The sequence below is a fragment of the Apis mellifera genome, linkage group LG13 (assembly GCF_003254395.2).
Source record: "Apis mellifera strain DH4 linkage group LG13, Amel_HAv3.1, whole genome shotgun sequence".
Lineage (NCBI taxonomy): Eukaryota > Metazoa > Arthropoda > Insecta > Hymenoptera > Apidae > Apis > Apis mellifera.
Window position 1 is genome coordinate 2541287 of NC_037650.1, and position 13103 is coordinate 2554389.

General features: G+C 33.9%; 1 protein-coding gene and 1 long non-coding RNA gene across 3 annotated transcripts; one reads left to right on the forward strand and one right to left on the reverse strand.

The window, feature by feature from the left end:
• Window positions 1–223: 223 nt before the first annotated feature.
• On the reverse strand, window positions 224–2037 carry LOC551392 (U11/U12 small nuclear ribonucleoprotein 48 kDa protein). The gene is made up of 5 exons (XM_016915687.2): window positions 1793–2037; window positions 1544–1712; window positions 1404–1466; window positions 1016–1160; window positions 224–934 (listed from the first exon to the last, which is right to left on the reverse strand). The coding sequence occupies exons 1-5, from the start codon at window positions 1922–1924 to the stop codon at window positions 265–267; spliced, it is 1179 nt and encodes a 392-aa protein (XP_016771176.2). The 5' UTR covers window positions 1925–2037; the 3' UTR covers window positions 224–264.
• Window positions 2038–2898: 861 nt separating this feature from the next.
• Window positions 2899–12624, forward strand: LOC102654865. Of its 2 annotated transcripts, XR_003305927.1 has the most exons (3): window positions 2918–3250; window positions 11822–12170; window positions 12231–12624. It is a non-coding gene; the product is annotated as an uncharacterized LOC102654865 (long non-coding RNA). The 2 variants fall into 2 exon arrangements; XR_001705371.2 differs by having other exon boundaries at window positions 2899–3250; window positions 11822–12624.
• The last annotated feature ends 479 nt before the right edge of the window (window positions 12625–13103 follow it).

Sequence of the window (13103 nt, forward strand, 5' to 3'; positions counted from 1 at the left end):
ATAAATATATATAAATTTTTACAGAATTATGTTAGAAATAGAAATTAAAATTTCTAAAATTCAAATATTAAATATAAATAAAATAAATTAGATATATATTAGAATTTCATTATTAAATATTAATAATTATTCAGGTTATTAAATTAATAGTTACTAATAATAATTTAATAAAGTTTTCTTTTTTGTTCATTTTATGGAAAGGGAGAATATAGTGAATATAGTCTTACTTATATAAAATTCTTTAATTTTAATAACTATACAAATTTAATAGTTATAACTTAATTTTTCTCGATTTCCTCGACGATCGATGTTCCTTTTGGAATGGCCGTCGATATCAAACGATTTTTCATTTTTATGAGATTTCATATTATTTTTCTTATAATGTGTTCGTGAAGATACATATTTATTTTTTTTATCATAATCACGTTCTCTCGAATGTGATCTCTTACGTTTATAAGATTTTTGTGCTTTATGTAATTCATTAGTTCGTGAATACGTTTCTGTTTCTTTTGAATTTTTTGTATGAGAAATATGCGATTTCTCAAAATATCTATCGTTTTTATCATTTCGAGAGTTAGAATTTCCATAATGATCCTTTAGATCTTTTGTAAAAACATCATGGTATTTCTCAGAAAATTCATCAATTAATAAATCTGAATTTTGTATATTAACATGATTGTTAATATCAGAATTTTGAATTTCAGTACTAGTTACGGTTTCCGTAGTATGATTATTTGTATGTGTATCTGTTATATATTCAATATATAACTGCATTTGTTGATGTATAACTTCTCTCAAAATTTCTGTATGAGATTTTTTATTTGTATGTACACCTCTATGTTTAGCTCGTCGTCTTTTTAAATTACGTTCTTGTATAAGCACTTCTAGAAAGGACAATTTCTTATCTTCTTTATCTTCTTTATCTTCACTGTTTCTAAAACAATATTCAAGTTTTATAAAGTATATGCATAAAATTTAAAGAAATTAGCTTTGTTATACAAACTGTTATACTTACTGTTTCTGAATATCTGTAATATCATGACCAATGTCTGGCTTAATTGTATTTGCCACAACGTAGTCATATAAAATTTTCCTTTCATCACAAGTAAAATCTGTGAAGATTCTATTGGACGTTCTTGGAATTAATCGCTCACCCACACCTATTATCAGTGTTAAGAATTCATATTTTGAAAGAAACTATAGACTTTAAAGATAAATTAAATAAGAAAACATAAAGTAAATATTATTTAAATATAATGTGAATATATATATATAAAAAGATATAAAAAAGGATATATAGCGCTTGTGCCAAGTAGAACATTCATAATTTGCTGTAAAAAAGGGAGCAATTTAAATCTTGTAAAAATTTTAATATTTTAAAATTTTACATGCATTATACTAACCAATTTTCATAGTTGGATCTTTTTCCTTTGCTTCCCATAAAATTTTGTTTTGTGTTTGTGAATCTATGACAAAAGAAAATTTTAGGAATATTAAATTATTTTTTTTGAAGAATTGATTTTTAATAAAAATTAACACATACCTAATTTTATTGATGAATATGAATTTAAGGATAAACTTGATTCAGGCAATGGTATATCAAATTCATTATAACCTTCTTGTTTCCATTGACAATGTTCCAAATGTTGATGTAGATTTTTCTTACTAATTTGATGAGATGAATCATATGGACAAACCAATTTATTATCATCCTAAAAAAATAAATCACAATATAATCTTTGTATTTATTTATTTTTAAGAGTATTCATTTATAAGATATCAACATACTTACATCAAGTTTTATACTTTCCATTGTCCAATTCAAAGCAGAGGTAATTTTAATAATTTCTTGATCAATTTCCTTTGTAAAATCTATTAATTTTTGATACTGATCTTCACGTTCATTTATCGAAGAATTTAACATTTTTTTATCTGCTATTAGAAATACTTATACACAAAAGAAATTAAATTTAAAAAGACTTAAACAACGTTTTACTTAAACGAAATTACGTTTTTACATATAAAGCTTGCTTTCATTAAACGATTATAGTGACATCTATAAGAATCATGAAATAAAATCATAGATAAAATATAAAATAGATACATAACTATATGGGGTTTTGTACACCATGTTTTCATATAACAATCATATAGAAAAATATAAATTGTATTACAAATAATAGATATTTAAAAAATATATAAATAAGTTTTAATTTAAATTCATAATATTTAAGAAATTTTTTTCAAAACCAGAAATATTTATTTCTCAAATATTTTTCACTGTTTTGCTTTTGATTAGTTTTTTTTATCGCTGTTAGATGGTGCATTGATTATTTTGTTTGAATTTTCCAATATAATTATTAATTTACATCTTTTCATTTCTATATAAATGATAATAATAGTGCATGAATTGTGTTGAAAAGTATATTTTAATTTAAATAATTACAATAATTTAATTTAATTTCATAATGAATAAAATATTATTAATAATGTATCGTAACACATAAATATTTCGGTTGAATTTCTTCAGTTTAATTTTTTTGAGGTTATATTTGATTTATTTATTATTTATTATATTTGATTTTTTATTTTTTATTTAATTTGAAAAAAAATTGTGAAAAATAAAATTAGTAAATTTAATAGATTATTATTAAATTTATCTTTATTATAATATCATTGTAATATCATATTAAATATATAATAACATAATATTATTATTATGATTAATAATTATATATAAAAAAATATATATGTATAAACAAATATAATAAATATAATATAATATAAAATATAATTATGCTAATAATAATTATATATAATAATATAACATAATATTAATAATATTAATAATATTATAATAAATTAAAAAATTAATAAATTATTAATAGAATATTGGAAAGAATTAAATTTATTAAAATATATTAAAATATATTAATACATTCGTTCGAAATATATGTACTATTATCGATACAACAAAGCGTGACTTGTAATGTTATGATTATCTATTGTGGAAAGAGCACATTTCCATTTCGACCGTCGTGCTGTTTAGATGTGTCGACGAACGATCAAACATATTTCGTATATAATTTAAAATCGTGCATGAATTTTCGCATATAAAATATATTTTTTATTCGTGAGTGTATATATATGTTTTATTCGTGAAATATTGTGTTTCTACGTTTCATTATTGGAATACACCTGTGAATAGATAGAAAGCCTTTGAAATATCAAGTGATGTTATCTACAAATGGTAAGTTTCTTTTGATATTTGTAATTTTTTTAAATGTATAACGAATATAACGGTCACGAATATCTGAATATTTTGTATATTGATATTTATGTTTATTTGATGTTTATTTCATAATACTATTTTTTTAAATTGTTTATTCGATTTTTAATTGTTTTAATTTTATATTGAAATATTACATTTCACTTTTAACTTGACTCTTTAAATAAATAAAGCCATATATTAAATATTTGAAATTTTATTGAAAGAGTTATAAAGTTTTATTAGAGTTATATAAATACGAATTCAATCGAATTTGATCTCATATAAAAAAAATAAATAATGATTACGATAAAAAAAATGAAAATTTAAAAATATTTAAATATTTATTCTTTATAAAGCAAATAAATACGAATTGGAATTACAAAAATATGAATTAAAATTTAAGAATAGAGAATAAATTTCTATTACTTATTCATGTAATCACTTTTGTATCACTTTTTATAATTGAATTATATGAATTATAAAATTATTATTTTATTTCCATAAAATTTCAAGTATATAATGTAAGTGATCAAATTAATGAAATTAAAACGAATCGATCATTTTTTTCCTATTATTCATTCTATTATATTTCAACAAAACTCGTAAGAGATAAAAATGGTATAAATCATTTTCGAACGCGTAATGATGATGTGATATAAATATCATTTTTTATTAAAAAAATTTTGTATATAGGTATATTCTAGAAAGAAATCATTTTTTAGCAAATTTCAGAATAAAATAGATCGGAATAAATCAAATTTTAATCAAATTTAAATGATATAAAAAATATTTTTTGTAACATTTATTTTAAATTTCTATATAATCATAATCATGTTGCATATATAATTATTTCATTTGTAACATCAAACTTTATATATTTATATATTTGCAAATTTCAATCGAAGTAGATTTTACAAACTTGATAAAATTAAACTTATAAAAAAATTTTAATGTTAAAGAGTGTAAGATCTTTTTTAATATTGGTATTTTAATAATATGTAACAAAATCCCATAAAATGTTACGTTTATACTTCTTCTATGATACAAGTAATTTTATTCTTCACTGAATCGATAACTGTATAAATGATGTCATAAATTGTGAAAGTGTTATAATATCACAATTAATCGTTTATATATATTTTCATTTAGAATTCATTTGCTTTTTTCTTTTTATTTTTGTTTAATGTTTTAGAAATAAATACCAGTCGGTATCATACCGACAATCGGTATAAAATTCTAAATCGAATCATCTTGTATCTTATGATGGTATTTGTTATCGATATTAGATATTTTTATGATTTTATACATCTGATCAATAGTCGATACAGTAGATTAAAATTGTAATTAAACGATTAATTTTATTTTTTATTTATATTAGAAATTTATTGAAAGTAGAAATATTTCATTACGTTTCAAAAATATTTCATTACGCGTTCGAAAATGATTTATTACCATTTTTATCTCTTACGAGTTTCGTTGAAATAATAGGAAAGAAATGATCGATTCGTTTTAATTTCATTAATTTGATCAAAGTAAGCAGATAACAACGATGTACGATTTATTGCAAACCATCTAATTTATTACGTGCGATAAGTGTTTACGTTAATATTTAATGGAGCACTTTAATGGTGTACGCAGGTGCGGAGACGTCAGTGTTGTTTACCTTCGAACCACTACGTGTACTCTAGGGATTTGTTAACGACATTGCTTTAAAACGTAATATTAAAGATTTGTTTTTTTCACTCAAGTTTATACGATAGATAGATTTAGAATGATATATAAACGTTTGACAGATTTTATTAAAATAATCCTTATCTATGTGTCACGCGTGTATGAATACGTGTTCACGATTTATTCGAAGATTCCTCTCATCTCTCGTAGATTGATTTAAAAGTTGTCGATGCGGATAATGGTTGATTCGTGTTTACATGAGTGATTGATTTTTTTTTTTTTCTTTTTAAGAATTGACGACGAAAATATTCTAATACATACGAAACGAAAATAGTTTTCCTTTAGTAGTTTAAACGTTTGACCGATGCATGACCGATGCTGCGGAAATCTGACAGTTAATCGTAGGAAAATTCAAATACGTAATGATCCTTTCCCGGTCTTAAGGAGTAGACGTAATGTGCGTATATTTACTTTAGTACCCACCTGTTGCCGTAACCCAGTTTCTTACATATACCGACGGGGAAGTTTTTCAACTTTCCAAGGATTCCTGAAATTCTCGACTTTTATGGTATGTATGTGTTTGTGCGTGCGCGTGTGCGCGCGCGTGTATGTGTGTGTGTGTGTGTGTGTGTGTGTGTGCGGAAAGACAATCGAATTAGAAGGCGTTGCATTTATAGTATCCATTGGTAAAGAAAGACAGGAAACAATCCATCACGTGCATTTGTAATAAACGATTTTTGAATTATAAAAATCATTTTCTCCCTTCTTTCTTCCTCAAGAAATATCTTTTCTTACTTACTTTTTATCTCATTTGATTTATACGCTTTTTCATATCCATTTCATATCACTCGCGTACAATTTTGCGCGTAAATTTGAATCTCTCGAGAGTTATTTTTCGCAAGTAGATATTATAGATGAATAGTCATTCGATAATGATTTAATATTTACTAGACTAACAGGAAAAAAGAATCTGGACAAAATTAAGAGAAAGAGGAAAGATCAAAATTTAATAAGATTATTTACATTTACGCGTCTATCGATCCCTTGCCCCCCTCTCCCAAATAAACAGTTTGATAAAACAAATAAATAAATGGATGTATAAATAGTTGAATAATGAAAAGATGGACGAATAGATAGATAGATAGATAGATAGATAGATAGATAGATAGATAGATAGGTGGATAGATATGTAGTGGGTAAAAGAGGAAGAAAGAGGGGCATGGCGCGACGCGTCATTGCACGTGCACGTGCATTGATACCGATATTTATGCCCGCCAGTTAATCATGTCAAAGTCGTTTGATTTGTCGTTGGCTTTTATGGAGGGGAATTAAAACGTTCATTTCGCCGCAGACACTCGGCAACAGTGTGCTGCTCGTCCTGCTAGCGTTGCCGGTGCTGGTGCCGCTGTTGCTGCTGTTGCCGCGATTGCTCTATGAATTATTTTCCGGACAACCCTTGCCTCGATGTAACAAAAGGGGAGGGAGTGCTTTTTGGAAAATTACAGTATCTCGTTTACGTCGAAAATTCGTATCTGTGTCGTGTCCACGTTCCGCGTAACAAGTCGGCGGAGCCTATCGATAAACGAAGGACAAGCGTAGCGAGTTTGTTCCATCCTTTCGAACATAACCTATAACCATACCTTCTCGTTACAAATCGTTTCAAATTACCGTTTCAATTCTTCTTTCTTTCCTTCAGGTTAATTCATCAGCAAGGGAAGGAAGAATTCGTCGCTGAATTCGTAGATAAATATTTTCTGAAACATTTTCGTAACATTCACGAAAAAGCCGTAGGCTTTGGATGAACGATGATTCCGGTTGAAGAATCGGTAAGAAAGAAATCGTTTTTAGCGGAGGAGGGCGAAAATTCCGAAGACGTGTGAACAAAGTTAGTAGCAGGTGGTGGGGGGAAGAGAGAAGGATGGCGGGCGGTCCCTTGCGTATCGACAGCCGTCCGTCAAGGTGGTCGGTGACACGCGAAACGGAACGAGGGGGGGGAGGGAGGGAGAGCTGGGGGAAAAAGTTGGAGAGGAACCGACATCCTCGGTCTCTCTCTTCCCTCGGCAAAGGCCGAGGATTGGTCTACCGAGAATATCGGGCAAGGAGGAGGACAAGAGGAGGAAGGGGAGGAGGGAAGAAGGGTGGTAGAAAGATGGAAGGTGGAAAAGAGGAGGCAGTAGCAGTCGGCATCAGCTAGGTCCGCGCACTTCTATCACGTTGGGCGAACGGGCGGACAGCTCTGAGGCGATTTGTCTTTCATTTCGGGCTAATTTATTGCGCCCAAGCAGCTCCCCCTTCCTCTCCATCTCTCTCTCCATCTCTCTCTCTCTCTCCTCGCGGCTCTTTCTTACCCGCTTGCATTCCCACCCCTCGTGATCTCCGTTTCTTTCCCTCCCATTCTTTCTTCCCGTGTCTCCTCTCGTCTTTCCACCGCTATTCTCGACTCCGCACCATTCAACCACGCCCCACCCAACTAATGTCCCACATAAAACTTGGTATCAGCGATCCTCAAACGGGGATTTACAATCCCTTCAAGCGCCGCTGTCACGATAAATCCTCCGGGGCGACGTCGATATATCTCGCGCGCGAATACTTCTGTCCCTAATGGATACCCCACGGTACATACAATGCACGTCGAAGCTGAAACCAGTCTGAATCTTTCCTACGTCCGTTCTAATCGATTCGTCCTAGCCCCCCCCCCCTCCCCTCTTCTCTTCCTCTCTTCTCGCATGTTTCGCGCGCAGTGTGTATCCTATCTCGGTTTTTCCGAAAAACTCGGCCATCATCGTGCATCACTGTAACTTTCTAGATTCCTCCGCTTCGTTTTTTTCTCTCTCTCTCTCTTTAATCTTTTTATACTCAACTTCTCCTTCTCGATCGAGGCGAAATACACATCGTGGAAAAAGATAAGAAACTATGGAAAAGATCCGCGCGAAAACGCATTATCCAGGTAATAACGCCATCCTATTAGGGCATAGTCGTCGCCGACAGTTAATAAGAGTAAAAGCGCGCGTTCGCGCAATTAAGAGTAGTAATAAGCGCCTTAAGGCCAATAAGATGTTTCCTAATGGAACTAGCTAACAGCTTCGAGCCAATTACCTAGGCGCGCATTAAAACGAACGTAGAGGTTCGCCGATACGATATGCTCCTCCCCCCCTCCTCTCTATACTTGCCTCGAATATATACTCGCCCCGATTGTATCCGATTTCGATACAAGATCTACTTATGGCATTCTCGTTTGTAGGAATATTCTTAGATATTTGCTCCTTTTTTTTCTCTCTCTCTCTCCATACGCGAGTATTTAGTCCTTGGTTAATTCGCAGAATCGAATGATATTCGATGGCGTTAATTATTGTTAAATTAATTATTGTTCTTTTCTCTTCTTTAAAATATTATTTTCTATATTCGTATTTTTATACTTTTTTCAGTACACGAATTGGCTTGAGTATTTTCTGACTATAATGGATATTATTTTTCGATTATTGATTTCGTTATTTTAAAATAATAGAGTAAAAGCTCTATCGAGTATACAATACTTTTTGTGATTCAACATATTTATTCATAATTTATTCACTCTAATAAAATCTTTGATATAAAATTTTTAAAAACGAATTATATGCATAATTTATATTAACGATCGTCTCGTTAAAAATTATTTCTTCTATTAAAAATTTCCGCGATTCGATTTTATAAATAAAATCCATTTATCCAAACAATAATACGAAAATGGGATCGTGTCTTCTTAAAATCGACAGCCATGTTTTCTTAAAAACTCACGTGTCGTCCTCTACCGCGACAATTAAAAAAAAAACACCGCGTTTCCATTCTTGTCAATCAATATTCGTACTTCTAGAATACACTTTTTCTTCCCCTTTCTTTGAATATTTCGAATCCCTTAAGCTTGGACGGTACTTGGACGATTCTTAAAGTATTCTCGTGGCGCGCAACTTCGGCCGCATCGATACGATAGAGGCAGGAGATTAGACGCGTAGAAAGTGGTGACGAAGAAGAAAGCCTCCCGAGGCTTTCCGCATAAGTCCTCGTTATGATTCAACGCGGCTTACGTCGCTTGTTCGCGGCTCCGTTAATTCTACCCAACAACTTCCCTCGCGTCTTTCTCGCGTCTATTTTCAAAAACGGAATATCTTGCCTCTACGTTACTCGCTCGTATCTTCTCGATGCGGATTCCTCTCTGCACCAATTTTATCGAATATAAATTTCCTTTCCCATCGTGAAACTTTTACTCGACGCTCAATTTGTCCTTCCATTTCCTAGAAAAAAAACTTTCTGGATTACCGCGCACACTCGTGCAATGCTGCCTCGTTAATCGCCACGATTATTAACACGCCCGTAATTGCACCTGATCGTGAACACCGATGCATGAGATAGAACACTTCTTACCCGTAGAATGAAAAATACTTCGATCCAAGGAATCAATATATACAACATATCTCCTTAAAGAGTCTACGTTTTACAATTTTTTACAACTTACTCCTTTCCACGCATCGAGCAATTGATAGGAGTATTCGGTGCATGTGCAGTGAAACCAATCGTGGTCGCAATCACGATCGTAGTATTCGTAGTTTCGCCGGTGGTTGTGCGAAGCGGAGAGAAAGAGAGAGAGAGAGAGAGAGAGGGTGGACAGCGGAGTGTAGGGGAGGGAGGATGGACGGGAGGGGAGTTAGCGTTGTTTTACCGTAAGGGGTTAATTGCATTGCCAATAACAGATAATGCAACAATCAATGATTTAAGGGAGGTGGGGTTGGGGAGGAATGGGATGGGAAGGGACAGGAGGGAGGTGGGACAGGGACGTGGTCGAGAATGGGAATGAGGTTGGGAATCTGGGAAACGCGGATGGAGGAGGAGGTGGAAGAGGAGGCAAAGCATGCGTATATACACACACATATATATATAAATACACACACCTACGTAGGTGGAGCGTGGACGCAAAAGAGGAACAAAGTGCGCGAGTTAAGGGTGGGAAGCTCACGGAAGCTCGTGCGTGGATGGAGCGTGGTAACGAGCACGGCGTGGAGGAGGATGGAAGCGTCGCGTGCGCCGTTTCCCCTAAGGGCACCGATCGGTTAAGTACTCGTCCAGTCCTGTGCGCGCCTGTGTCCGCGTGTACATGGCCTACATACGTCCTCCGCTGAAGGGATATACGAGTATATAATGCGATCTCGATCGATGAGTATATGGATTTTCCCTTGCAAGAAAATATATATATATATATATATCGATTTGGCAATAGTGGAACAATGCTACTTATCTTGAAGAAACTTTTTGCAAACTTTTGCCGAGGGGAAGAGTAATGTCCGTCAGGGAATTAATATAGGCAAGATTTGTTGTTATTGCGGGACACGCACGAGCAAAAGAGGGGGTTGAAGAAATGGCGAACGCTTTCTCAGGGTAGAGAGCAAACCCATTACTTACTATAACTGCCGTCGGTGGTAGGAGTCGCTGTCAGGCATCCATCATCGCGACTAATGGCTCCACTCTCCTGCCAATAACATCCGGGTGTGCACCACCGGCCGGAAACCTCCACGGTTTAGTCGCTTTGCTCGATCTTACGTTCGAACTGCTCCTCGCGGAGGCCCGACTTCCCGAGTCCCCCTCGTAAGGGAGAGAAAGAGAATTCCAATTTCTCTCTCTCTTTCTTTGATATCATTTTATAAAACGAATGTATTCTTTTAGAAATTAAACGATTGGACGATTCGATAATGACGAGAGCGAGGATTCTTTGTCTTTATCTCTATCTATCCGTCTCGCTCTTACTCGTTGCTAACGCTCCTCCTCTTTCTCTATCTGGCTCGCGGATAGTCGAGATTGCGTCATGCATATGCAGCTGCATTTGGCATCGGAGTATGCCAGCCCAATCACAGCCGTGAAACTTGATTGTCGCCGATTATCCACCGCCGATCGACCTAATAAAACGGGAATATTTTCACCCATAACCAACGCTCGTTCGCTCCTTTTCGCTTTCTTTTCTCTTATATATATATATCTATTGTCTCTTTCCATTTTGCGTGTATTTTCTTCTTCTCTTTTCCATGCTTTTTTTTCTTCTCGAAACCGGTTAAACGGCGTCGGAATCATTCTTATACGAAACGATTCATCGATCGAGCCACCGGGAGGGAATTAATCGGGATGTATTCAAGGGCCCATCGTAGTCGTCGCGCCTAGCTGAATCAGGAATTTGAATAGCAAACTTGTTCGAGCCAAGAAGATTTGGCCGGTTTATTTTATATACGCTGACTCGCTCGCCCGAGCAGCACGTATCCACGGCACCAACATTCACGGCGGATAAGAACAAGCGGCGGGGTACGATACTCTTACCTGATTTGCGATGAACCACAATTCCGTACAATGTCGCGGTTTCTACGCAAATTTATATAATGTATGTATACGTTTTATTTATCCATATATATATAATTGTTTGTTTAATGCGCGATTTTTATTAAAGGGGATGTAGAAAAAAAAAAGAATATGTATATATATATTTGCGTAATTTGTCTCGTGCAAGAGATATTTTAATTTTTCATTGAGAAAAATTGAAAAATTGAAAATTCGAATAAAACGGAGGAAAGTAAAAAAATTTTCGATGATAATAAATAAAAATCGGAGATAGAGCAAGGCTTTTTTTTTTTAGTGAATATGACAGGCGAATATTGGGACGGAATATTGTAATAATTTTCGTTATGCCATTTCCATGATCGCATAATGAAAAAACGAGTCATTCTTCGGATAATTATTTTTCAATTCGTCCGATTATTCTAAATATAAAATATGCGAGTAAAAAGTAGATTTGTTACCGTCATTTTTATAAAAATGAATAAGAAGAAACGTTTCTCTGTGCGTTTCTCCATTCTTTCTTCTTTGCAGATGCGTTGAACGAATCGAGACGGGTAGCAATCGAAGGGAAGAGAAGAGGAGGAGAAGAGGAGGAGGAGGAGGAGAAGGCGGCCGGTGATTTTTTTTTCACGAGAGAGGTGTATATAAAAACTGTGTAACGACAGCGAATCTGAAAAATCGCGAATCTTTCTCGACGATGGTACTCAGAGAGGTGAAGGCATGAAGATTCAGCAGTTGTTATCGGTTTGCGAGAACGAAAGGGAGCGATACCTGTTGCATACGTCAGGGATTCTTTTCGCGCAACGAGCGATTCTTTTGAGAAACGCCTGTGACACGAGGTTACGCGATCGTGGTTATTACGATCGCGACGACGTGCATGGTAGTAGTATTTTGCTAACGGAAATTTACTGGGGTTTTTTTCTTTTTTTTTTTTTTCTAGAAGGAAGAGTGGATGCAAGAGTGGCTAAGGAGAAGAGGAGAGGTGTCAAAGAAATATATGGTCAAACTTTGTATTCTTCGTATTCTTCTACTGTTTTTTTTTTTTTTAAGAAAGAGTGTCTTATAAACATATCTTTATTTCTTTTTTTTTTAATCCAAGGAAATTGCTGTATCCAGAATGTCAAGGAAATAAAGTGGGTAAACTATTGGTTATTATATTTCTAAGGAAAGAAAAAGTTGCGAATATGGGTTGCGAAAATTGTTTCTTTATTATAACGAAGTTTCGTAAGAATGTTTAAAATTTATTTAAATTGCTAGCGTAGGAAAATATCAAATGTTATTACAAATCATACTTACGGAATGTTTTTCCATAAATAGAAATTTAAAAAATTCAAGTCTTCTGCCAATCCACCGATTAAAATCCTCTCCACATCCTACGAGATCTTAGATAAAATAGAATAGAACCAGAGTTTGAATTTCCCTCCCTATATTATCCTATGTACGCGAGACAAACGGTCTACCTAACTAATTTACAATCCGTTTGCGCCGAGCGACAGTCCTGCGTTACCGACCGAGAGGGGGAAAGAATTAGCCGGAAGGAGTGAAGGGGGGGCGATCGAGAGTATCAGAAAATTTTCGGTGGTGGCATCATGGTAAGGTGGACCGGAAGAGAGTCGACGGTGGTGGGCGCCATCGAAGCACACCGGTTATCTCGGCAATTAATATGATTGAGGAGACATCTCTCACGTCTCCGTAATATCCAGCAATGGCCCAAGTTCTGATTGCTTTCCCCGTTCCACCCACGCCTCGCTTCGCTATCTCGAATACCATAACCCTAGCGCGCTTCCTCGCTACCCCCTCCCTTCCATCTTTC